Here is a 25,421-nt window from a genome sequence, read left to right as displayed (position 1 = left end):
GTTTGGTCGCTCAATTGTGTCCAACTCTTTGCAACCCCATGGACTGCAGCGTACCAGGCTTCCGTGTCCATCACCAACTCCTAGAGCTTGCTCAAACTCATGTCTATCGAGTTGGTGATACCATCCAACCATCTCATCTTCTGTCATCCCCTTCTCCTCCCGTCTTCAATCTTTCCCAGCATCAGGGTATTTTCCAGTGAGTCAGTTCTTCCCATCAGGTGGCCAAAGTATTGGAGTTTCAGCTTCAGCATCAGTCCTTCCAATGAATATTCAGGACTGATCTCCTTTAGGAGGGACTGGTTGGATTTCCTTGCAGTCCAAGGGACTCTCAAGACTCTTCTCCAGGGTGGGATGATTTGGGAGAATGGCATTGAAACATGTATACTATCATGTAAGAAACGAATCACTAGTCTAGGTTCAATACAGGATACAGGATGCTTGGGGCTGGTGTACTGGGATGACCCAGAGAGATGATATGGGGAGGGTGGAGGGAGGGGGGTTCAGGGTTGGGAACTTATGTACACCTGTGATGGATCCATGTCAATATATGGCAAAACCAATACAGTATTGTAAAGTAAAAAAATAAAATGCCAAAAAAAAAAAAAAAAAAAAAGAGTCTTCTCCAACACCACAGTTCAAAAGCATCAATTCTTCGGCTCAGCTTTCTTTATGATCCAACTCTCACATCCATACATGGCTACTAGAAAAACCATAGCTTTGACTAGACGGACATTTGTTGGCAAAGTAATGTCTCTGCTTTTTAATATGCTGTCTAAGTTTGTCATAGCTTTTCTTCCAAGGAGCAAGCATCTTTTAATTTCATGGCTGCAGTCACCATCTATAGTGATTTTGGAGCTCAAGAAAATAAAGTCTGTCACTGTTTCCATTATTCCCCCATCTATTTGCCATGAAGTGATGGGACTGGATGCCATGATCTTAGTTTTTTGAATGTTGAGTTTAAGCCAGCTCTTTCACTCTTCTCTTTCACTTTCAAGAGTCTCGTTAGTTCCTCTTTGCTTTCTGCCATAAGGGTGGTGTCATCTGCATATCTGGGATTATTAATATTTCTCCCGGCAATCTTGATTCCAGCTTGTGCTTCATCTAGCCTGGCATTTTGCATGATGTACTCTGCATAGAAATTAAATAAGCAGAGTGACCATATACAGCCTTGATGTACTCCTTTCCTAGTTTGGAACCAGTCTGTTGTTCCATGTCCAGTTCTGTTGCTTCTTGACCTGCATACACATTTCTCAGGAGGCAGGTAAGGCGGTCTGGTATTCTCATCTCTTTAAGAATTTTCCACTTCTGGATTTCACACCCCAAATCCAGTCCCCTGCCCCCATCTGCCTGGCCCCCACCTCAGCCCATGACTCCTTACTGCTAAAATCCTCCCATAGTGCCCCCAGCACCTGTGCCATCAAGACTAATCAGCTTAGCTGATAAGACCCTTTGACCCACTCTGACTTCACTTACCTGTCCAGCCACCTCTCTCTTCTCAGAGAAGTTGTGATCAGTGGACCACACCCTGCTTCCTGTATGAGTATAGCACGGTCACCTCTAGGTCTCTGCTCAGGCTGTCCCCTTCTAGATAAAGCCTTCTCTCCCAAGCTTACTTGATGGAAACTGACTTTTCACAGAAGGCTTTTGCAGAGTCCCCTCTCCATTGAGCTATACTTTTGCTGGGTCACCTCCCAGCAAAACTGGCCCAGGGCTTCCCTGGTGGTCCAGTGATTAAGAATCTGTCTGCCAATGCAGGGGACATGGGTTCAATCCCTGGCACAGGAAGATTTCACAGGCAGCAGAGCAACTAAGCCCATGAACCACAACTACTGAGCCTGCAAGTTGCAGCTACTGAAACCCCCATGCCTAGAGCCCATGCTCTGCAACAAGAGAAGTCACCGAGATGAGAAGCCCCAGCACTGCAACCAGGCCCACCGCCTGGCACCCAACTATAGAAAGCCCGTGCGCAGCAATGAAGACCCAGTGCAGCCTATGCGTGCTTAGTCACTTAGTCAGTCGTGTCTGACTCTTTGCAACCCCACGGACTGTAGTCCACCAGGCTCTTCTGGCCACAGAATTTTCCAGACAAGAATACTGGAGTGGGTTGTTGCCACTTCCTTCTCCAGGGGATGTTCCCGACCCAGGGATCCAACCCGTGTCTCCTGCATTGGCAGGCAGATTCTTTGCCACAGTTCCACCTGGGTAGCCCCAGTGTAGCCAATAAATAAATAATAATAATAAATTTTGTGGTTTTTTTTTAAAGAAAACCAGGCAGTATCTTATGCACACTGTCGCTCCAGCACCCAGAGCAAAGCCTGGCACAGAACCAGTGTTCAGTAGACAGTGCCCTAGATAAGAGGAACTCCAGCCTAGAGATGGCACATGTCCGTCTCCCCATGGTGGCTCTCCTCCTGCCAGTGGTGGGATGGGACTCAATCCATCCCGTTGAGGCAGCCCAACCAGGTAGAAAGCTGGCGAGGTGGAAGGATAACATCAGTTTTGGCTGGTGTTCTTCCACTACCCAGGAGTGGCTTTTTAAGGTTCTCCATCTTGGAGGTTGGTGGAAGGGGCAGAAGGAAGAAGAGCCAGAGGGGAGAGGAAGTCAGCTAAAACGCCTTTTCCACAGAGGAAGAAGGCCCTGAAGCATAAAGGCCCCAGGGGCAGAGACAGAAGCGGGGGAGAGAGGCTGTTGCCTGGCTGCCCTCCCCCAGACACACACATCCTATGGAGGGTGGGTCTCATGACTGCTTCCTTTCCTGCCCTTAATTAGCAGCTCCCCCTATGCACTGTCCCACGCCAGCCCCCAGGCAAGACCTCTTTTGTGCTCCCAGATTCCTAGGAGAAAGGTGGCCTCATTAGTGCCTGGAGACCGCCCCATCTCCAGGGAGCAGGCAGACAGACAAAGCGGGGGACCAGGGGCACAGAGATCCAGCTCAAGACTCTGATCGCCTTGGCGGTCATTCCTGGGGCCCAGCCTGGAGACGGCACTCCTGCGGGAGGCTAATCTTAGATTTGCCTTTGTCTGTTCCCGGAGTAGATGCAAGCACCCATCTCTCCCCCCTTCCCGCCTACCACCTCTGAGCACTATAAACCCCAGGCTCCTGCTAGTGGGTTGCAGTTAACAGCCTCAAAGTTCCTGGCTATTTGGACCACTGCAGATGACACCTTTCCCGGCTACCCCACTCTGAGCTCCAGACACCATGAATCCTTCCTCTACCAAGGTAAAGACCCAGGGATGGAGGGGTGACTTAGGGGCAATGAGACCGGGGACAGTGAGAATGCTTGCTCGGGGAGCCAGAAGGAAGGTTGAAAGTGTCTTTTCCTATATGGGTTCTGAGGCAGGATGCAGGGTGGACCCTTGACAGAGAATCTGCCTTAGCTAACACTGGACTGTGCCCTGTTCTCCTAAGAGTTCATGTTTATCGAGCTTTTACTATGTATCAGGTGCAATTTGCACCTGTCATCTTATCTCATCCTCCCAGCAGCCCTGCACAGCAGGAATTACTTAATACCCAGTTTGCAAGTGACAACGTTGTGCCCCATGAAAGGGTAGGAAACGGGTCCAAACCCACAGAATCGTTTCCCCTGCAAGGGATCAGGCAACAATCTGGATCCTGCCAGTCCTTGATTTTCCCGTGTTTGCCCTCTGTGGGGAGGAGGAGCGGATAAATGGGGCTTCTGTTTCCCTGAGCAAAGTCTCCATAAACTTCTGGGGCAGATTCAGACATGCCTGTTTCAAGTGGAGTGGTCAGAGCTCTAATGAGGGTACAAGGGACTAAGGGCACCCAGAGGAGAGAGAGATTCATTCTGCCCAGGGGGTTTCAAAGAGCTTACTGGAGGAGATGCTCTGCTGGATCTTAAGGTCAGTCAGTTCAGTCGCTCAGTCGTGTCAGGCAGAGCCGGTCAGACAGCTTTGAACAGAGAGGCAGGAATGCCAGGCTACAGCGAGTGAGAAGCGCCGGCCACGAGGGGGCGCAGAGCCAGCTGGGCAGGACCCGGACGTAGGGGCTGGCATGCGGGCGACCCTCAGCGCCCGGTCTCCGCCTTCCTTAGGTCTCCTGGGCCACCGTGACGTTGCTGCTCCTGCTCCTGTTGCTGCCGCCAGCGCTGCTGTCACCCGGGGCGGCCGCGCAGCCCCTGCCCGACTGCTGCCGTCAGAAGACGTGCTCCTGTCGTCTCTACGAGCTGCTGCACGGCGCGGGCAATCACGCGGCCGGCATCCTCACGCTGGGCAAGCGGCGGCCCGGGCCCCCGGGCCTCCAGGGCCGGCTGCAGCGCCTCCTGCAGGCCAGCGGCAACCACGCGGCCGGCATCCTGACCATGGGCCGCCGCGCAGGCGCAGAGCCAGCGCTGCGCCCCTGCTCCGGCCGCCGGTGTCCCTCTGAGGCCGCCTCGCCCGTGGCACCTGGGGGACCGTCCGGGGTCTGAGCTCTCGCTCGGGTCCAGTCCTGGCCCTACCCTGGCCCCTCCCTCACCCCCGCAGGGAAAAACCAAAGTGTCAGCTCGCAGGGAAAAGGGGAATAAAGTCTCCCTGTTAGTGTGGCTGCTCTCTGTCCCTGTGCGGTCGCGTCCCGCCCTCCAGGGGGCGTGAGAGTCTTTCGAACCGTAAAGAGCCGGAAAACCCAGGGTTCGGTTTGGGAGTCTTTGAACCACTCTCGGATCGGCGCTCTTAGGGCAAGAAACTGTGCAAGTCCCTGGAGAGCGGAGAGAACCGCATATGTGAGTGCTAGGAGGGGAGAATGGGGGCAGACACGGTCCTCGGTGCTCCACCAGTCATTCTGAATCGCCAGGCCTTTCCTGAGAGACGCGGAGGAAAGTGCAAGCAGAGGAGCGGGATGCGGCTGGGAAAGAGGGAGCCGCTCCAGGCAAAAAGGCAGGGAACATGAGGTTCAACAGGAATCTTCCATTGGGCTACAGTGTGGGATAGGGCTTTTGGGGGAGCGGTGAGGCACTGAAGGGGAGGGGGTTAGGCTTGTGCAGCCCAGATTGTGAAAGCCCTCCCAGATCATCAGGCTTTGCCCTTTATTCAGTAGGTAGCTAAGGGTCAGGAGAAGTTCTTAAGCAGGGATGAGGCAAGATTTTTCCAGCAATTTCAATGGAACACACCTGTGACAAGTTGAATTGTGCAACCCCTCCCCCTTCCCCATTTACATTTGAAGTCCTAACCCCCAGCACTTCAGAACATGACCTTATTTGGAAATAGAGTCTTTGTGGATGAAATTAGTTAAAATTCAGTCATACTGGGGGGAAAAAAAATCTATCATACTGGAGTAGGGTGAGCCTGTAATCTAATATGACGTGTCCTTATAAAAAGGGGGGGATTTGGACACAAATGCACACGAGGAGAATCCGTGTGAACATGAAGGCAGAGATGGGTGATGGATGTACAAGCCCAAAAGTGCCAGCCAGCCACCAGAAGCTAGAAAATAGGCATGCGACAAATATTCATCGAAGCCTTCAAAAGGAGCCAACCCTCAGTCATTTTGGTCTTGGACTTTCAGCCTCCAGAACGGAAACAACAGGTTTCTGTTGTTTAAGTCACCCAGGTTGTGGTACTTTGTTACAGCAGCCCTAAGAAACTAAAACGCAGAAGTAGAGGTGCAGAAAGATGTGGCGCTTTTTAGCATATAACGTCCCAGGTAACGCCCAGCTCAGACTTGGGGTGAGGGTGAGGAGCACTGGCCTGCCCTCTCCCCAGCCCATCTTCCCTTTGTCATTGGCTTTAGCTGTTTTTTTCCCAGGAAGCAGCCGCCCTAAGCCACCACACTCGGCTGCCACAGTAATTTTCTGCTTCCATAGTGAAAAGTCCCGTGTCTGGTCTCACCTGGGTCCTTCTTGCTGCACTGGTTTCGTTTTGGGGAAGATGAAGAACAAACTCCACCCAGTGCACCTTGGGGATTTATAAACTGGATCTTTCTCAGCCCCAAATTTACCTCCAACCTCTCTTCCACTTGAATGGTTGCAGTGAGAAGGAGGGTTAAATCAGAATGATAGGAAGAGGGGGCGAATAAGGACACAATTGCTCTCCAACACATTGTGTGCCAACGATATGCATTATGCTATTAAATTCACACAACCATACGAGGTAAAAATTATTAGCTCCATCTGACAGGTAAAGAAAGTGATGCTGCTGGAGGCTGAGTCACACAATTAGTAAGTGGCAGAGCTGGGATTTCTACCCAGTGGACTCCAGAGCTCTTTTCATCCATCCTGCTGAGGTAAGAGGCAGAGTTAGTCAGGGTATCCTATGCAAACTAAGGCACAAGTGAAGGTTCTAGCATTTGAGTTTCCTGCCCTCTCAGCGATCCTCCACCGGCAAAACTAACCTCTTTAACTCTTTGCTGTCTCATACTGGAGCGCAGGAAGCTGAGGTTGCTGCGAGATATCCCAACTCCAGCAGGCGGCGCTGTGAACCAGACACGAGTCCCAGCGTGGGCGGCTAGAGGGGGAACCCGAGGGGAGGAGACACAAGGAGCCGCCAGGGAAACACGCATGGGGGAGTGGCCACCCTGGAGGGTGGGCGTGTCTGTCATTCAAGCCCCGCCCCACCCCTTGGCGCTTCGGCCTCGGGTGGGCGTGTCCCAAATTCTCTGCGGGAGAGACACGCGTGGGCCGCTCCCCACCCGGAGGAGGGCAGCGGAGGGGAGTGAGGGTGTCGCTGGCGGCCCCTCCCCGTTTGGGGCCACGTGGCGGGCTCCGGGCGAGCCCTAGGGAAAGAACCTAGCCCGTGGGGAGGTGGGGGGACCGAGGCGGCGCCGAGACAAGCGGAAAGCTACTGGGTTTGGAACAGAGAGGCGGCGGCAGCGGCGGCGCCGAGAGGGAGGGGAAGAGGCAGGCGGGCGCATGGGGCGCCCCGGCCCCGCCGGCAGCGCGCCCCCTCCGGCCCGGCCGCGCTGAACGCCCCCAGCGCTGCGCCTGGAATCTGCGCCCTGAGGCCATGCCGGTCATGAAGGGGTTGCTGGCCCCGCAGAACACCTTCCTGGACACCATCGCCACCCGCTTCGACGGCACGCGTGAGTGGGGTGGAGGCTGAAGCTGAGGGTTTGAGCTAGAGGTCAAGTCTCCTTTGGCGCTCGCGTGGGTCTCCTGAATATGATAAGAGAGACCCAAGGCGAGGAGAATGGGCTAGGAGGGTCTAGGAACTACCAGAGCCCCCAGTAAAGGAGCAGAACTAGCAGCGCCCTGGGAGGGGAGACGCGGAGAAGGACCAACAGTGCGGGCAGCCAAGGTTGGGGGTGTGTGACAGGAGGCAGGAAAGGTTCTTTGCGCAGCAAAGCGGAGGAGTCCTTGAGAGCCGCCCACTCTCGGGCAGGGCTCTGCTGGGGGCGTGTATGGGAGTATCCAAGACGCGGAGGTGGGACGAAGTGGCCAGGTGCTTTGGGGTCTGCTCCCCGACGACTGCAGCATCTCCTTTCCCCAGAAAAAATAATAATAAAAGAGAGAGAGACATAGAAAAGGTCAGACTTTTGCAGGACCTAGCTTGGATTAAGGTCACGCACCCCCAAATTGTAGCCGCGTCCCTGTCTGGGGGAGGTATGGCAGGAAGGCAGGGGGTGGTCTGTGTAACGGAGAGAACTGCCTGCCCTCCCAACCGAGCTTGAGTTCCAGGTTCAGCACCTTGGACAGCCACCATCCTGCTTCCCCTCCTCTTCTCCCACCATTCCCTTTTCCTACTTTGGAACTGAACGATCTCCCCTTGCCCGGTTCGGACACCCAGGCTGAGATCTGGAAGGTGGGGGGAGCGGTACCTGAGGGAGGAAACAGCCGCCGGGGCCCTACCCGCCTCCCCACCCAGCCCCCACACACACCTCCCTTGTTTCCATAGTGCCTATCACCCGGGCAACCGACCTGGGATGGAAGAAGGAGGCTGCTTGCCCAGGGCCCAGCACCTCCCAGACACCTTCAGTATCCCCATCAGCTGCTCCATCCCCAGACATTCACCCCTCCTATCACCCCAGGACTGGTTTCTTCTCAGATCCCTTCCTTCAGCTGAGACTGTCCCTAGATGGCCTACCGACCCCCCACCCCCACCCCGAGGCCTCCCACCCAGTGGAACTGGAGGGGAGCCAGCTCAGGTTCTGTTGCTGGGTTTGCTGGAGCCACAACTTCATTGCTCAAGCCTGTCAAACTTTGAGAATGGGGACAGACCCCCTGAACTTAGCTAAGGGATGCTAAAAAGAGGACTTTTCCTGGAAGGCAGGGAATGAGGATGCTATTCATCACTGTCTTTCTCCCTACACAAAGGAGACTGGACAATAAACTCTGTGTTTGGATAACCTCTGCTTTTTGGTTTCCTATCAATAACATGGGTGTGATAACCCCAGAATCTCTGCCTTATCCAGGATAGCAGTTATGGATTGTGCTTTGAAAGCTGGGCAAATATGGGGCATCATTTCACCTTCTCAGTGTAACACTTACTATGTGCCAGGATTTGCTCTTCCCAGGTAACCCATGTAACTCACACCAAACCTTTTGAGGAAGATATATAATCCCTCACTTTTCAGATAAGGAAGCTGAGGCACAGGGGAGTTCATTAACTTGTTCAAAGTTACGCAGTCAGCAAGTGGCAGGGTGCTGGAGCCCATGCCCTCACTCACCATGCTGTGCTGCCGCCTACGGTCACAGCTCATCAGCTTCAAGGCAGAAGTCATGACCTCTTGGAGTTCCTTTTCCAACCCCCTAGACTACCCTGTCCCAGTTCCAGGCCACCCTTAAGTCCTTGTCCTTTTGCTCTATCTCTTCTTACTCTCATTTCAGGACATCCCAAAGGGGATCCAGGAATCCCATGGAAACCTGGGAAGCTCCTGTCTCTAGGATCTCTGACCTCAGCTTGGGGGAGGTATGGCTCACCTGGAAACTGAGCTCCCCTCCTGGCCTTGGCCTGACCTTAACCCCTTCTTCCCACAGACAGCAACTTCCTGCTGGCTAATGCACAGGGCCCGCGGGGCTTTCCCATTGTCTACTGTTCCGACGGCTTCTGTGAGCTCACAGGCTACGGCCGCACTGAGGTCATGCAGAAAACCTGTAGCTGCCGCTTCCTCTACGGTCCAGAGACCAGTGAGCCAGCCCTGCAGAGGCTGCACAAGGCTCTGGAGGGCCATCAGGAGCACCGCGCTGAAATCTGCTTCTACAGAAAGGATGGTGAGGGGATCTGGCCTGCCCTGTCATCCTGCCCAGACCCCAGACCTTACCCAGAGTCCACTGGGAGAGTGGAAACCTGGTTGCTGGTCCCCACACTGCCACAAGCTGACCATGTGACACTGAGTGTATCCCTGACCCTCTCTGAGCCATGGTTTTCCCATCAGGAAGGTGAAGGATATGGCTGACAAAATCTCTGGGCTTTCCAGCTCTAATCCTTGGCCAAGCCCTTTGATCATAAAGAGGGATAAGAGAGAAGGGGATGCCACGGGCTGCTCACCCTCCTCCTCTTACCTCTCCACACCTGCAGGCTCAGCCTTTTGGTGCCTCCTGGATATGATGCCCATCAAGAACGAGATGGGGGAGGTCGTACTTTTCCTCTTCTCCTTCAAGGATATCACTCAGAGCGGAGGCCCAGGACTTGGCCCCCCAGGAGGCCATGGCGATAGTAATCACGGTAACCTCAAGTCTGCAACTCTGGGGAGATGGCGTGAACGGTCAGAAGCCCTTGCCCAAGGGCACCCAAGCCCTCTCCCTACTCAGCATCATGGATGTGCCCCCACTTATTGCCGTACCCTTCTTCCCAACAGAAAACTCCCTTGGCAGGAGGGGAGCCAGCTCAAGACTTCGATCTGCCAGGAGGCAGAGCCGTACTGTCCTACACCGACTGACTGGCCACTTTGGCCGCCGGGGCCAGGGAGGCATGAAAACCAATGTGAGTCCAACTTCCACCCCAACATCTCCCAGACATGTTTCTGAGGCACCCTTGCTACTGTGTCCGTTTCCCTGTCTGTCTAATCTCCCTCGAGTGGCTTGTTCTTTTGTCCGCCGTTGCTCACGTATGGCTCTCTGCTCTATCCCGTGTTCCCCCACGTCTTCTTTCATGCCGCTCTTCCTTGCTTCCTTGTGATTGACATTACGCTGCTCTGATGATGCCACAAAGGTGGGGCTCTAGCAGAAATTACATCACCCACCTTTGGGTCTTAGGGTTACCTCGTGGGGGGTATGAAACCGCTTTAGTGGTCCCAGGGAGAAAGCCCCCATTGGGGTCTGGCATCTGACTCTGTGTACCACTCCTAGGACCCTGATGAAGCCATGGGTCTCCAACCTTCTGAGCAGACTGTTATGGCAACAGGGAATGGGGTATGCCATGTCAGCCTCCCCTCACCCCTGGGATATACGTATCCTCCACTGCATCCCTAGAACCCAAGAGGATCTTGAGGGAGAAGCTAGTGACCCCTCAAGCTAGGGCATTGTCTGACTGGTCATAATCACCTTCTCAAGAATGGTAAAGGTCAAACCTTAGAAACCTTGTGCGTGCACACACACACACACACAAAACATGGGATTCCAAAGAGCAGTAAGTTGGCAGAGGAAGGAAGTATCAGGTGTCAGCTGCCAACCCCCACCTCCTGCACGTTCTACCTCCTCTTGTGGTTGTGCTTGCAGTGCCCACTCCACCCCTTTCCCCGATCCTTACCTGTCCCTCCCCCAGCTTTGGCTCCTCTTTTCCCCAAGTGTCCCCAACCGCCACCCCTCTCCCCTTAGAACGTGTTTGAGCCAAAGCCATCAGTGCCCGAATACAAGGTGGCCTCCGTGGGGGGGTCCCGCTGCCTCCTCCTCCACTACAGCGTCCCCAAGGCCGTCTGGGACGGCCTCATCCTCCTTGCCACCTTCTACGTTGCGGTCACTGTCCCCTACAACGTCTGCTTCTCGGGTGATGACGACACGCCCATCACGTCCCGACACACCCTTGTCAGCGACATCGCCGTGGAGATGCTCTTCATCCTGGGTTAGACCCTCTGCCCCATGTACCCTGGTGGGTGGGGTGGAGGGACCCACTCACCCAAGCCTCGTTTTATCCTGGGCTTGCCGGACCCAGATATTTAGAGCCCACCTATTTCTGGGTCTTTATGTCCTCATCGTCCATGAGCTCTGCCCCTGATCCCTGGAGCCTTCAGCCTTTAGACCCCTCGTCTTTTAAGAACCAGTCTGAAGCCCAATCCATCATCCCCATTCCTGCCTCCAACACTATTTTGAGTCTTACACAAGGTACCTTGGCCAAGGTCCCTTAGTAACAGCTTCTTGCATCCCCAGATATCATCCTGAACTTCCGCACCACCTATGTGTCCCAGTCTGGCCAGGTGGTCTCTGCTCCTCGTTCCATTGGCCTCCACTATCTGGCCACCTGGTTCTTTGTTGACCTTATTGCTGCTCTACCTTTTGACCTGCTTTACGTCTTCAACATCACCGTGGTGAGTGATCCCTGTCCTGCCTTGCAGCCTAGCCTGGCAACTTCAACACAGCATCTCCCATTAAGGGACCCACCTCAGGCCCAGACTCAGTCATCAGCGAATATTTGCCAGGCATCTGTGATGGGCAGAGCCCAGGACTAGAAACCAGGAAGGATCCAAGAGCGTCTGCCTTCTTGGGGAGTTCAGCTCACAGTCTCTGAGGGAAGCTGAGACAAATGAAAAGCTAACTAGGGCTACCAAGGCGGCATTGGTCTGCAGCCAAATGAGTGGCACTTTTCACATTTTTATTTAACAAACAACGGATGAGCATTTAGCTGTCTGCAAAGCACTGTGTAAGGCATGGTCACTGTGGAGGAGAGGGATAAGGATTCAGCCACTCGGCAGCTAAGCTGGTAGAGACAGCAGGAGCAGAAGAGGTGAATGGACTGCAAGACGGGGCCCAGGTAGTGCTGCGCAGGGGCTGGATGCAGAACTAACCGACCTTGGAATTCCAGGCTGGAACACGGGCTCCCACAAAACTGATCTGAAATCTGGCTGTTGCAAGGAAGCCAAAGCATGGCAGTTGGGCAGAGGCTGGCGTGGTCTAGGAAGGGTTCCCGAGGGAGGAGGTGAGAGCTGAGCTAGACCCTAGACAGAATAGGCCCCAGCTGGTGGGAGACAAGGAGAGGGAACATTTAGGGGGAACGTAGCAAGCCAAGATGAGGAGGTAGAGGCTGCGGGGCGGACTTGGGTGCAGAGAGTCCCAGAACTGCCTGGAGGCGCCCTCAGTGGTCAGCTCTGCACCCAGCCGGCAGATGCCAGGTCTTCTATGACCCAGGGAGAGGGAGTCCCACCCTGTGTCCCCAGACCCCCTTGAATGGGGAGGTGGAGAGCAGTCTCCCCGTGTGCTCCTCTGCCTGCCACACTCAGCTATAGCGGGAAACCACCTACACACAGCCGGATTTAACTAGCCGCCAACGGGCTGTGGGCCTCTTCTCCTGGCTGTGTACACGTGTGTGCATGCTCCCACACACGTGCATGTGGGTGTGTCTGCCCTGAGGCTCTGGCCGTTCCAAGTGGAGCTCCTCACTTCTCCCCTGGGTGCATCCCACCTGGTTTGTGCCCACCAGGCAGTTCCCCCTTCTCTGGTAGCTTCAGGAGCACTTTACAGTTTTCTCAGTTCTTTCACACATCATCACATAGGAACCTCACAGTAACCTTTCAGGGCGGATTCTCATATCTCTCTTTCTCAGAGGTAGATGCAGAGGCTCAGAGAGGTTGAGTGGCTTATTGAAAGTCACACAGCTAGCAATGGCAGGCAAGAGACTAGAACCAGGTCCCTACACTCCCGGTCTAGAATTCTTTCCAGCATGCCACCCTGCTTCCCAGGAAACCAGCGTACCTGAGTGGATGGCCTGGCATGAGGAGAGAGGAGGAGCCATGCTGGGGCTAGAGGGAAGCAGAGCAAAGATGGAGGCTAAGTAGGCACTGGCAGAGCCATGGACTTGAAGGAACTAGGCCTGAGACATCCTGGTCCAATGAGGAGAGCAGGGCCCCAACGGAGTAGGGCCCAGTGGTAGGTGACAAGGGGAAGCCTTGAAGAACTCAAGTTTGGAGTTAGGAGCTCTGAGAGCTAGGGGAAGGCATTAAGCCCTGGAGTGCGTGTTCAGTAGCTAAGTTGTGTCTGCCTCTTTGAGACCCCATGGACTATATATAGCCCACCAGGTTCCTCTGTCCATGGAATTCTCCAGGCAAGAATACTGGAATGGTTTCCCTTTTCCTTCTCCAGGGGATCTTCCTGACCCAGGGATCAAGCCCGAATCTCTTGCACTGGTGGGCAGATTCTTTACCACTGAGCTCCCTGGGAAGCTCCTAAACTCTGGAGAGGGTCGATCAGAGTCACCTCCTTTCTGACTCCTTTGTCTAAAATTAGAGAAAATGGCATGTGACTCAGGAGCTGTGTAGGGCCAGGGCTAAAGGGGATGCTCCTGGAAGCCCCTGAAGGGACAGTGAGGGGCCTTCATACAAAGTTCCGCATGTGCTGCCCCAGAGCCCCCAGCCCTAGCCTCCAGGCTGCCCCACCCAGAGCAGTGAGAACATAAGCTCCCACCTGCGCATCGTGTCCAGGACTAGAAGGGCTTATCAAAACACAACCAAAACAGTCATGGTTAATACCAGCTAACCTTTACAGGACCCTGACTAACTTCAGCAACCCACAGCAAACCCTGCAAGGGCTGGGGCCTCACGGTCTAAGTACCCTGCTCTCCTCTCTCAGCATCCCAGCTGTAGCTGATCCATAAGGGATGAGGTCCCTAAACCTTCCCCTGTCCACAGCTGATTGTACCTAAGACACTGGGGGCTTTGAGCAAGGAGCAGAGATCATTATGTCTGTTGTCCTGCCTCTGACTTGCCCTTTTACCAGCCAAGGTGCCAAGAGGCAGTATAGCACAAAATGGACTCTGGTGTCAACTCAGATTTGAATCCCAGTCCATGATTTCCTTGGTCTGTGCCCTTAAGCAAGTCACCAGCCTCTCTGAACCTTAGTATACTCATCTGCACACTGAGAATGGTGATGACAATTGGACCGAAGGCGTAAGTCTGTCTGTTTTTATGAGGATTACAGTTACTTAGCCCAGTGCCTGACACACATAGTACTTGCTGTTAGCCATTATTAGGGTTGCGTTGTTATTGTTGTATCGGTCGCCGCACTGCATGGCTTGTGGAATCATAGTTCCCTGACCAGGAATTGACCTCTCGCCCCCTGCAGTAGAAGTGCAGGGTCCTAACCACTGGACCGCTAGGGAAGTCCCCATGATTAGTTTTGGTATCATCCTGTCCCCCTTGCATTTCCTGGTCACCTTCTCAGCACAGCAAGGATCCTTTTCCTCAGGCAGCCTCCCCTAGCTCCAGGGCACCTGGGGGAGGGGGGAACATTGGGGGGGCCTGCTGACAGCCTCCCCTGCTGCACCCACTCCGCAGACATCGCTGGTGCACCTGCTGAAGACGGTGAGGCTGCTGCGGCTGCTGCGGTTGCTGCAGAAGCTGGAGCGGTACTCGCAGTGCAGCGCCGTGGTGCTCACGCTGCTCATGTCGGTCTTTGCACTCCTTGCCCACTGGATGGCCTGCGTCTGGTATGTCATCGGGCGTCGGGAGATGGAGGCCAACGACCCCCTGCTCTGGGACATCGGTGAGCCACTGACCTCCAGGCTTCCACCAACTACCCATTCACCTGCCCTGTCCAGGCAGGCCCCCAGGCTGACACCCCCACCCCAATCAGGACCCCACCCCCACCCCATATTCCTCCATCCCTCCAATAAACATGCAATCGAATAGGCGATCAAGTCCCAGCTCCTTGTGCACAGGAAGCACTTATAAACTCTTAGAGAATGGAAGGGGCCCCTAAACAGTCAGCAGTGTAGGGAGCTGGTAGCCTTGAACTGCAACTGTAACCACTTCAGGGCCGGGAGGCCCAGACACCGGCTGCTCCTCACATTTCCTGTGCAAACCTCCCCTCACCTCTGTAAATACTCCCCTCACCCAAGGTCAAGTGCAGACAGCTCAGGGAAACCCCATTCTCCACTGCTCGCGCAGCCGGGGCTCCTTGCATCCCTCCACCCGCTAGGCTGGTTGCACGAGCTGGGCAAGCGGCTGGAGGTGCCCTATGTCAACGGCTCAGCCGGCGGCCCGTCGCGGCGCAGCGCCTACATCGCCGCGCTCTACTTCACGCTGAGCAGCCTCACGAGCGTGGGCTTCGGCAACGTGTGCGCCAACACTGACGCCGAGAAGATCTTCTCCATCTGCACCATGCTCATAGGCGGTGAGGCGGGGCCTACCAAGCCCAGCGTGCAGATGGGGAAACTGAGGCCCAGAGAAGGCAAGGTGGCCACCCACGACCAGACACTGGGAGAACATTCGTTCATAGATGTTTGCTCAGCACCTACTACATGCTGGCCTTGGGGGGAACGGCCAAAAACTGGAGGGTTGCTTGCGAAAGGGATGGGAAGCCCAAGTTGGTGACCTAATGGGGTAGGGCATGAGAGAAGCATCAGGTGTGACCCGTCTCAGGACCACCTGCTATTCCCTGCCCCAAACCCAGAACCTGGCATCAGGTAGGCACTCAGGGGCCCTCTGGCTCTCCTGCCCCTCCCCAGGAGCTCAGAGACTGGTCCAGGGCAGGGGGCTCACCGTGGAGGGCGGGCGTGGGGGGCGGAGCCCGGAGGGGTGGCCACCCCTGACTGCCCGCTGCGTGCCACAGCGCTAATGCACGCCGTGGTGTTCGGGAACGTGACGGCCATCATCCAGCGCATGTACTCGCGCCGCTCGCTCTACCACAGCCGCATGAAGGACCTCAAGGACTTCATCCGTGTGCACCGCCTACCGCGGCCGCTCAAGCAGCGCATGCTCGAGTACTTCCAGACCACGTGGGCGGTCAACAGCGGCATTGACGCCAATGAGGTAGTGCGTGGCTGGGGGGCGCCCTGTACCTGCAGCGCAGAGGTGCAGGAGCGGGGAATGGGGTCAAGGCCTCTCAGGGTTTGGGATGGAAGCAAATGGGTTGCAGGGAAACGCAATGATGTTCACAAGGACACACACCTACCAGAGTCCACATCCCTTTTCCTTTACACGTGGCTAATGCCATGGTCGAGCATCTGCTTGCAGCCCGCCTCTGTGCTGGACACAGGAGTCCTGGGGAGGATTACCCCCAGCCCTTACCCTCGGGGAGACAGAAGCCTGGTGAGGCAGACAGCCTGGTAAACAAAGAGTTACGCAGTGAATGGGACTCTTCTGGAGAGAGTGGGTACAGCAGTGCCATCACTGTGTCTGAAACTCAAAGTGTCAGAGGAGGTGGCACAGAAAAGTGAACATCGTGAAGGACAAGAAGGAAACTGGCCTGCTACCAGAAGGCCATTCCAGGCAGAAAGAGCAGTAGGAACACAGGTCTGGAACTACTAACGCCAAAGAGCAGGACAAGTTCAGGGAACTGAAAGTAGTTCAGCGAGCTTTCAGGAAAGGGTGTGTGAGCACTGCGGAGGAGGGAGCAGCAGAGGCTGGAGAGAGGGGCTTGGGAGGGGGGCAGGCCCAACTCAGGGATGGCCTTGGATTTAGATTTTGTCCTACCACACTTTTAGGCTCAGGAGTCACCCGCAGATCCAGAAAGTCTTTTTAAAAAATTATTTATTTTGGCTGCACCAGGAAAGTCCCCCAGGAGGTATTTCTGAGAGCAGGAGCCTTGGGACTTGGTGATCAGCTGGTTGCAGGAAAGAAGCTCAAAGGGATTCCTGGGTTTCTGGCTTCAGCCAAAGGGTGGGATGGAAGCATTACCCAGGGAAGATTGGATCTAGGGGTGAAACTGAGAGGGTCAGGGTTGGGCCATGATGAGGGTTTCATGCCTGTGGGGGATCCAGGTGGAGGCGGCCCCATGGGTAGTTGAACACACAGGTCTGGACCTGGAGGTAGGGCTCCAGACTCACAGGGAGCGGGGAAAGTTGTGGAGCTGGTCGCTATGATGCAGGGAGAGTGTACAAACCAAGAGGAGAGCTGAGGAAGTAGGTTGGCTGAGGAAGAGGAGCCTGAAGGAAGCAAGTGGAACAAAAGGGAGAGGTCAGCAAGCCTGAGTGGCCAAGGGGCTCCAGGAGATGAGGGTAGAACCATGAACATTAAGTTCGGCCCCCAAGAGGTCACTGCTAACATCCAAGGTCTAGTGTAACCCTGCATTTTACAGATGGGGACACTGAGGCCTAGAGAGAGGAAAGGGTTTGTCCAGAGCCCACAGGGATTTATGCAGAGCTGACTTCTAGTCTCCTGGCTTGAAGGCTGACCCACCAGGGATGGTCTGTGCATACGCGGGGTTGAGTAACTAGGATGTGTGTGTGTGAGACCAGTGTGTGTAGCCATGGGCAGTGGACAGACAGAAGATCTAGTCTCTGCCCCATGACTTGGGTTGGGAGGTCAAACTGAGATGAGACACACAGAGGTCTCCCTGAAGGTCAGAAATGGGTAATTTGATCTCTGTCCTTGAAGACAGCTCAACACATCTGTAGAGCTCAAATAGCTGCTGCCGGGGGAAATGGCCAGAATGACCTTTGCCCCTTATGCAGTTACTGCGTGACTTCCCAGACGAGCTGAGAGCTGATATTGCTATGCACCTGAATCGGGAGATCCTGCAGCTGCCGCTGTTTGGAGCAGCGAGCAGAGGCTGCCTGCGGGCCCTCTCCCTGCACATCAAGACCTCATTCTGCGCCCCTGGCGAATACCTGCTGCGCCGCGGGGACGCCCTGCAGGCTCACTACTACGTCTGCTCCGGCTCGCTGGAGGTGCTCCGTGACAACATGGTGCTGGCCATCCTGGGTGAGGATCGCACCTCCACCTTCTCCGTACCCCGGATCCTTCCCCCAAAGGCCTTGGGAGGGGCCAGGAATCTAGGGACTGGATAGCTGGCGTTCTGGCAAAGGAGTACTCTCTCTCAGTCCCAGCATCTACCACCATCCCTTTTTGACCATTCTTCTCAGACCCTTACCTCATCCCATTGGCCATCCCTGAACCCATCAACCCTTCCCCAGTGATTATTCCCCCAAATCAACTCTCCCACCATACTGTCTCCCAACTCCCCTGACCCATCTCTATCAACTTTCAACTCCACTGACCCACTACTCTTTAACTGACCTCTCTGGCCATTCTGTATTGACCATCCAATTCCATGGATCATTCCTCCACCCTTACTGACATCCCCAACTGACTGTCTCCCAACTTCACCAGCCATTCTCCACTGACCTGCCAACCCCATTGATTATTTCCTCTAATTCCATTGCCTGACCCACCTTCAACCGTCCTTCAAACACACTGACCATCTCTCACGAATCCACTAATATCCTCTGGGTCCCTCTGCCCTAGCTGACTGTCCCTATCCCTCATCCACAGGAAAAGGAGACCTGATTGGGGCAGATATCCCCGAGCCTGGGTCAGGCACAGCTCCAAGCTGCGTGCTGAAGACTAGTGCTGATGTGAAGGCACTCACCTACTGTGGCCTGCAGCAACTGAGCAGCCAAGGGCTGGCCGAGGTCCTGAGGCTCTATCCTGAGTATGGAGCTGCCTTCCGGGCTGGCCTGCCCCGGGACCTCACCTTCAACCTGCGCCACGGCTCTGAGACCAATGTATGTAGACCCCTATGGCCTCCACCTCCTCCAAGGTCACCTCCTTCAAAGTAGACCCTCCCCCAGCCCCAGAGAGAGCCTCATGAATTCCTTCCACCCTGAAAACATCATCTCTCAACCCTGGGCACCCCTTCCATTGCCCCGCCATACTTAACATCTTCAACCCACTGACCCTACTCCATGGACCATCATCCAACCCCATGGACCATCTCTCACCAACTCTACTTCCAACTCAACTGACACACCTTCTATTGGTCCCCCTTCTGCTCAATCCAGACTCCTCAAAAGTCAAGTCGCTCAGTCGTGTCCGACTCTTTGCGACCCCATGGACTGTAGCCTGCCAGGCTCCTCTGTCCATGGGATTCTCCAGGCAAGAATACTGGAGTGGGTTGCCATTTCCTTCTCCAGGGGATCTTCCCAACCCAGGGATCGAACCTGGGTCTCCTGCATTGCAGGCAGATGCTTTATCCTCTGAGCCACCAGGGAAGCCCCAGACTCCTCAAAGGACCCCCACTTTGAAAACAATCCCCTCCATGTGCTCCTTCTCCATCAATTCCCTCCCGCTTTGGACTGGGTCTCCTCCCCTGGGGCTTCCTCTGCTCCACTCAGCAAATGTTTCCTGGGCCCATTTTTGGTTTAGGCTCTGGGCCAAATCTTTAGTTTACACCCTAGACCTTGGACTTTTACTGCTTTCCAGACTTCTGTTGCCACTCAGGAGTTGTCTGAGTTGGAGTTGGGGGTATCTCTGACTCAATTCCACAAAAAGGCCTCACATTCTCCAACCCCATTACTCTGATGGGCAGGACTAGGAGGTGCTACCCTGGGGGAGTGGGGAGGTGTGAGTCAGCCAGAACCCTCCTGTGTCCCTGCAGGGCCTCTGCCGCTTTTCCCGATCCCCTCGCCTCTCCCAGGTAATGCATCCTTCCTGGGTAGGGTTGAAATCGCATGCAGAGGTGGGGGCGCAGGGGTGGATGCATCTTTCCTTGACTGCCTGGCTGCAGGGTGAAAGGAGAGGTGATGGGGGCAGCAATGCCAGTGGAGGCTGTTGCTCACTGTAGGGGCCCGTTGTCGATTGCCCTGTGACATCAGCTGCGTCCTCTGCCCACAGCCCTGTTCGGATAGCCTGGGCTCCTCCTCAGACAAGACCCAGCCATCCATCACAGAGGCCGAGGCTGGGGCCGAGCCTGGCGGTGGTCCCAGGCCCCGGCGGCCCATCCTGCTGCCCAACCTCAGTCCAGCGCGGCCCCGGGGCTCCCTGGTCAGCCTCTTGGGGGAGGAGCTGCCCCCTTTCTCAGCCCTTGTCTCCTCTCCTTCCCTGTCCCCAGCCCCTTCCCCTGCCCTGGCTGGCCGGGGCCACAGCCCCTCCCCTCATGGCCCCCCTAGGGGCTCTGCTGCCTGGAAGCCCCCCCAGCTTCTCATTCCCCCACTGGGAACCTTTGGACCTCCGGACCTCAGTCCCCGGTGAGATGCCAGCCTCCTCTGCCTTCCCTATACCCCTGCTGGCTTCCAGAACCTTCTCTGGGCTCTGTCCCTAGCATTCTGACCAGTGCTCCACCCCGCCCTTCCTGATCCACCACAGCTTGCAACCCCACCCCTCTGTGACGGCTGCTCCTCCCCAGCTCCCTGGTGCTGCAGCCCCTTTCACCCTCTGCCTGCTCTGCCCTGCTCTGGCCCTTACTCTCTGCCCGTGGGACTGATGACCACTGCCTCCATCCCAGGATAGTGGATGGCATTGAGGACTCTGGCAGCACGGCAGAGGCCACTACGTTCCGGTTCAGCAGGAGGCCTGAGCACCCTAGATCTCGCTCGCAGGCCCCTCCTACAGGTAAGGGCCAACAGTGGACTTCAACTCACAGTCACCCACCCACCATCCATCCTTCTATCCACCCATCCCACACATAGTAAGGGTCTACCAGCTGCCGGGTGCTCTGCTAGGAGCATACAGATGAACCAGACCTGGCCCACACTTAGCAAGTGCCCGGTCTAGTGGAGGCAATACCTGTGTTCTCAGACGATTGGTTCCAGATCAGCGTGCTAAGAGCCACGACCGAGACAAGAGCGAGAGGAGGGAGCCTCTAACTCTCCTTCTTAGAGGAGGGGACACTTGAGGTGGGCCTTAAAGGGGGGGTAGGAGTTTGAGTTGCGGAACAAGGCAGTTGGAAAGGCACATAGGCATGAAGAGTGGTTGTGTTCAGATTCCAAGGAGAAACTTCGTGCCTAGAGCTGGGGGAGGGTGGGAGGTGGGTGAGGCAGGGGAGCTGTTGGAGAAGTGATACGGCCTCAAAACCAGCCTGAGGAGCTTGGGTTTCCCATCATCCTGATCCCAGAGCTTCCTCTACCCTTGCTCTTCGCGTGCCCAGTGACAGGAAGGGCCCAGCCCAGGCTGCAGACTCAAGCTCCCTGCATTAACCCAAATCCCTTCTCCCCACTCTGTCTGCAGGGCCCATGCCTAGCCAGGAAGCTGCCCCTGAGGCTGAGGAGGTGAAGGAAAAGGTCTGCAGACTGAACCAGGAGGTTAGTTGGGGTCCGTTCCTCTCCTCCAACCTTGGGATCAGAGATGTGCCTCATAGAACAGCATTGCAAAGGGTTTGGAGCCAAGGTCCTGATTTCAGATCTTCATGTTAGCTGTGTGACCTTGGGCAAGCCCCACAACCACTCTGGACGTCAATCTCCTCATCTGAAAATGGGGAGATAGTTCTTCCCATCTCGTATGCATTAGATGAGGGCGCATACGTGCCCAGTTGATCCTTAGCGGGTTGTAAGTACTCAGGGAGGGCTGCATCCCTGCCTTCCAGCTGACTCGGGAGGTCTGGCCGGAAAAAGAGGGCCTCTCCACTGACAAGGGATTTGCTCCTACAGGGGCCATTCCCCCTACCCCCACCAAGTCACGTGCTCCAGTCCTTCCCTCCCCGTCTCCTTCCCCTCCCTGCCACCACCTGTCTGGGCAGCGACTGTGGGGCATAACCTGGGGGGCCTGGACCCTCCCATCTGAATCCTGTTGGGAAAGAGCCCAGGTCCTGTTTGCTGAGATCGTGTCTCCACCTCCCCTTCAGGGATCTCAAAGCCACATCCACAGCGCAGCCAGGCCCAGCCCTTGGGAATGGGCCTTCCCTGGGTTCTGATAAACATCAGGCATCCCCAGGGGTGCACCTGGGTGGGGCGGGGCCTGGGGCAGGGGGCAGAACCAGCCCTGGTTCTGCAGGATTCAAGGTCAGCCCTGCTTCAGCTGGCAGTTCTAGACCAGTGGTCCCCCAGCTTCAGCATCATTATCCAGAGAACCTGCTAAAATGCGGACTCCTGGGCCTCACCCAGTTTGGAATGTCTGGGGTGGGGCCCAGAAATCGGCATTTTGACAAGTTTTTCAGTTGATTCTGTAGTTCCTGAAATTTGAAAAATGCTGAATAGACATTTGAGCGCCTGTGATGTATCACCTGAGAGTAAGCCTGCGTCTGTCACTTCACAGCTGTGCAGCCTCTTTGAGCACATTCTTCTACATCTTATAAAAGTGTGTGTGTGGCAGGGGTGAGGGGGTGGGAATAGCAATAGCTGTCGTCCCAAATCCTTTTTTGGAAAGAGGCTGGGGTATTTACATCTAGACAAAAATAACTCCTGTCCTGTCTTCTTCTTCAGAGGGTGGCCATGAGCAGACAGTGGATATGAAAGCCCTTTGTAAACTGGGGAGGGGAGTGCACCTAGGAGGGATGATAACTGTTGTGGCACCTGGGAGACAATTTGATGTGTTTTCAACAGATTTCCCGTCTCAACCGAGAAGTGTCTCAGCTTAGCCAGGAACTTCGACACATGATGGGCCTGCTGCAGGCCAGACTGGGTCCCCCGGGCCACCCAACAGTCTCGGCTTGGCCCCCACACCCACCTTGCCCACTTCAGAGGCCTCCGTGCAGTTCTCCTTATATGTCCGGACCACCACCTGGCCTCCACGATACTACTCGGGCTGAGGTCCACTGCCCGGCCAGTGTGGGGACAGCAGAGATGGGGGCTGCCCCCCCCAACCTGCAACCCTCTGTACGGTCCCCCTACCTCTCTGAGCCTGACCCTCTGGGACCCTTCCCAGTGCCAGAGGCCCCGCCTCCGAACTCAAGCCTCATGAGGCACAACTTCCGGTCCAGGTCAGACACGATCCACTGACACTGGCCACAGGCCCAGGCCTGTCTGGGGTGGGTGCTGCTGCCTGCCATCCAGGGAGGGGCTGGGCCCCTTGGCCTCCTGCCTTGGGTCAGCAGCCACCAGCGGGTCTGGTTGGCTCTGGATTCTCTGACCTTTTTTAACCAATTCTGGTCACTTGTGACTCTTCCCTTTTCCCAAACCTTCCTGTATTCTCCTCTGTGAGGGGAGCCACCTGAGGCCGTGGAACCCAACAGGCATGAGATGGACCACAGTGCCCATTAAGCTGGGCAGATGAGATGTCTGGCTTTCTCCCCAGGACCTGGAGGCAGGTAGAGATGGGGGTGGGGTAGGGAAAGGGCCCCAGATCCAGCCTAGGAAATGAAGACTGAGGAAAGAGCAGGCAGGATCTTGGTGTCTACAGCAAGGGATTCTGGTGCGGAGATAGCTAGTGATATTGTGAGGTCTTTTGTCCCAGCCCCCAGGTCTCTGCTGGAGATGGGAGTCCTAACCACTGGGAGGTCCCCTGACTGGCGTTTGAGTAACCCAAGACTTCTTAGGGCTCCCAGCATCAGTCCAAGGTGGAGGGGCTCACTTTACTCCACAGCCCACATAGGAAATGAACCAATGACCCTAGATATATATTCTTTGACTTGCACAGTATTTTTTTTTCCAAAATATGAATGTGTTGCCATATTCAAAATCAGGAAAGTTCACATAAAAATCCAGATATTCTGGGAACTTCCCTGGCGGTCCAGTGGTTAAGACTCCATACTCCCAGTGCAGGGGGCCCTGGTCCGTTCAATCCCTGGCCAGGGAACTGGACCCCACATGCTGCAACTAAGACCCAGCACAGCCAGAAAAAAAAAAAAAAAATCCAGATATTCCAGCTTCTCTAAACAAATTACAGAGATCTGGCAATTCTGGACCAACATTGCACCTGGCAATAATTAGTGGGGGGGGGGGAGGGGGTGCTGTCCTCTTTGGATGAGGCCTGCATCCTCCACGTCTTTGCAGTCCCCAGGTTCCTTGATCATTTCCTGACACCTAGCTAGCTTCCCTCCTTTGAATTCTTTATCTGATCTCTGTTGGTATCTGAGTTTGTAATCCCTGCCTTATAGTGTGTTTCCAGGTTCCTTTGCCCCAGTGGGTGCTTTTCAGGTCAAGTAATATCTATTTCTACCCCTGGGGCTGGGGCCTGTCCACATCTCTGTTTCTGTCTCTCTGCAGGCCAACACTGAAAGTGGTCTCTTCTGCTGCCAGCAACCTGAAACAGTCCCAGCAGCACTCCTTCCCCTTCCCCACCCCTAGACCTCAGCCATGCCTGTTCTCCCCCTTCCAACATGGTCTCACTCAGGGCCTTCTCGAATATGCACCCTGGTTTCCAGCTCTCCTTTACCACCCACCACCCTGGGCTCACTTTTGGATAGGAAATAAACTCTTTTATTTTTGTAGTTACTGGCTCTGGCTGTTTCTGGGGGCTGGTGTGATAGCCCCAGGGCTTTGGAGGAGCCTAAGTGATAGTCACTCCCACACAGTACCCCAGGGCCCTGTTACTGTCTCTAGGAGGGCAAAGGTGCCAACCAATCCGCTTGGCACCACATTCACGCCACCAGGAGCCCCTGGGATGAGGCAGAAACCTTAATGAGTCACTATGGGCCCGTTATATCCACCCTCCCCCCAGCCTGGTCAGAGCCACAGATTCAGACACAGTGTGTGGGAAGGACAGAGCCCTGACTCAGGTCCACCTGCAGCCCTGGAAAGGTGGCCCACGGTACTCCCCACCAATCCTGCAGTAACTGACCCTGTCCTTCTTGCAGGCAAGGTACAGCAGGGTCTGGAGGAAACCACTTGTCACCAATCAAGAACCTGCTAGGAATCTCACTCTGCCCCATCCCCTCTGCTCTCCTAAGCTTGCTCCTCCTTCTGAGTTTTCACTACTTTGATGATCACTGCAGGGGTGGATGTTATGGATGCTGTTAGAAAGAGGCACCCTGGTGACCAGTTGGAACTAGATGTGGGCAGTTTTGTGGCAGGTTGTCCCAGAGAGGTTGCCAGGTCGATTCTCCAGCTCAGGCTCCAAAGTGTGATTGGTGTTGGCCGGCAGCATAGGAACGATGCCCATAGCTATCTCTGGGGTGAGTTTTGATTCCATACAGTTTCTGAGTAGTGTCCCTGGGGATGGGATGCAGAAGTAGAAGAGATACTGGTTTGTGTTGAGGCTTCGGGGGTGAGGGGCGGGGGAGGGCAGAAGCAGAAATGCTCCTAATTCATATTGTGTTGTTCAGTCACTAAGTCGTGTCCGTGTCGGACTCTGCAGCCCCACACACTGAAGCACACCAGGGGAACAGAAAAAAAACAGAAATAGTCCCGATCCATATGAAGGGCAAAGGGGCAAACAGAAGTGGTTCCAATCTGCATTTATGGAAGGATGGGGAGAGCTAAGGCAGAAGTGATCCGGTTCTGTATTTGGCATCAGAGAATAGAGCAGGTTCTGGTTGGGGAGGGGACAGGCAGGGCAGAGGCGGAGGTTGGGGTTGAGCCAAAGGCGAAGCGTGCTGGTTAACAGCTGGGAGATAGAGCTCTTTCCACCCAGTAGCCGCCAGAGAGCCCTTCTGATAGCGACTCCATCATCTTCCCATCTCAGAATGTCCCTAACAGTCGGGCTACCAGAACTGACTTGGCCTTAAAGCGCCGAGAGGCCTCTCTGGGCTAGCGAATGCTGAAGACTGGTCCACCAGCCTCACGTGCATATTCACTCACACCATGTTTTTCC

The 25,421-nt window shown here is 55.2% G+C and overlaps 2 protein-coding genes and 1 non-coding gene across 3 annotated transcripts; 2 read left to right on the top strand and 1 right to left on the bottom strand.

The window, feature by feature from the left end:
- The first annotated feature begins 3,200 nt into the window (after positions 1-3,200).
- On the top strand, positions 3,201-4,428 carry HCRT (hypocretin neuropeptide precursor). The gene is made up of 2 exons (XM_052658812.1): positions 3,201-3,221; positions 4,054-4,428. The coding sequence occupies exons 1-2, from the start codon at positions 3,201-3,203 to the stop codon at positions 4,426-4,428; spliced, it is 396 nt and encodes a 131-aa protein (XP_052514772.1).
- A 2,509-nt stretch (positions 4,429-6,937) lies between these two features.
- KCNH4 (potassium voltage-gated channel subfamily H member 4) lies at positions 6,938-22,669 on the top strand. The gene is made up of 16 exons (XM_052658343.1): positions 6,938-7,013; positions 8,908-9,141; positions 9,449-9,595; positions 9,729-9,853; positions 10,687-10,930; positions 11,236-11,393; positions 14,352-14,559; positions 14,995-15,189; positions 15,628-15,827; positions 17,471-17,720; positions 18,291-18,523; positions 19,396-19,434; positions 19,632-19,984; positions 20,242-20,348; positions 20,964-21,037; positions 22,274-22,669. The coding sequence occupies exons 1-16, from the start codon at positions 6,938-6,940 to the stop codon at positions 22,667-22,669; spliced, it is 3,039 nt and encodes a 1,012-aa protein (XP_052514303.1).
- On the bottom strand, positions 18,938-19,009 carry TRNAC-GCA (transfer RNA cysteine (anticodon GCA)). Its single transcript has one exon. It is a non-coding gene; the product is annotated as a tRNA-Cys (tRNA).
- Positions 22,670-25,421: the final 2,752 nt, after the last annotated feature.

The sequence above is a fragment of the Budorcas taxicolor genome, chromosome 19 (genome assembly GCF_023091745.1).
Source record: "Budorcas taxicolor isolate Tak-1 chromosome 19, Takin1.1, whole genome shotgun sequence".
NCBI classification, from domain to species: domain Eukaryota; kingdom Metazoa; phylum Chordata; class Mammalia; order Artiodactyla; family Bovidae; genus Budorcas; species Budorcas taxicolor.
The sequence above is the reverse complement of the archived record's forward strand: the minus strand, read 5'-3'. Positions and strand labels throughout refer to the sequence as shown.

What these genes read in the sequence shown, in the direction of transcription:
- HCRT (XM_052658812.1), top strand. Translation starts at nt 3,201, where the DNA reads ATGAATCCTTCCTCTACCAAG. An exon ending in TGAATCCTTCCTCTACCAAG is followed by an intron (nt 3,222 to 4,053) that starts GTAAAGACCCAG and finishes CGCCTTCCTTAG; the next exon opens with GTCTCCTGGGCCACCGTGAC.
- KCNH4 (XM_052658343.1), top strand. Translation starts at nt 6,938, where the DNA reads ATGCCGGTCATGAAGGGGTTGCTGGCCCCGCAGAACACCTTCCTGGAC. An exon ending in CCATGGCGATAGTAATCACG is followed by an intron (nt 9,596 to 9,728) that starts GTAACCTCAAGT and finishes TCTTCCCAACAG; the next exon opens with AAAACTCCCTTGGCAGGAGG. An exon ending in CTGCACCATGCTCATAGGCG is followed by an intron (nt 15,190 to 15,627) that starts GTGAGGCGGGGC and finishes TGCGTGCCACAG; the next exon opens with CGCTAATGCACGCCGTGGTG.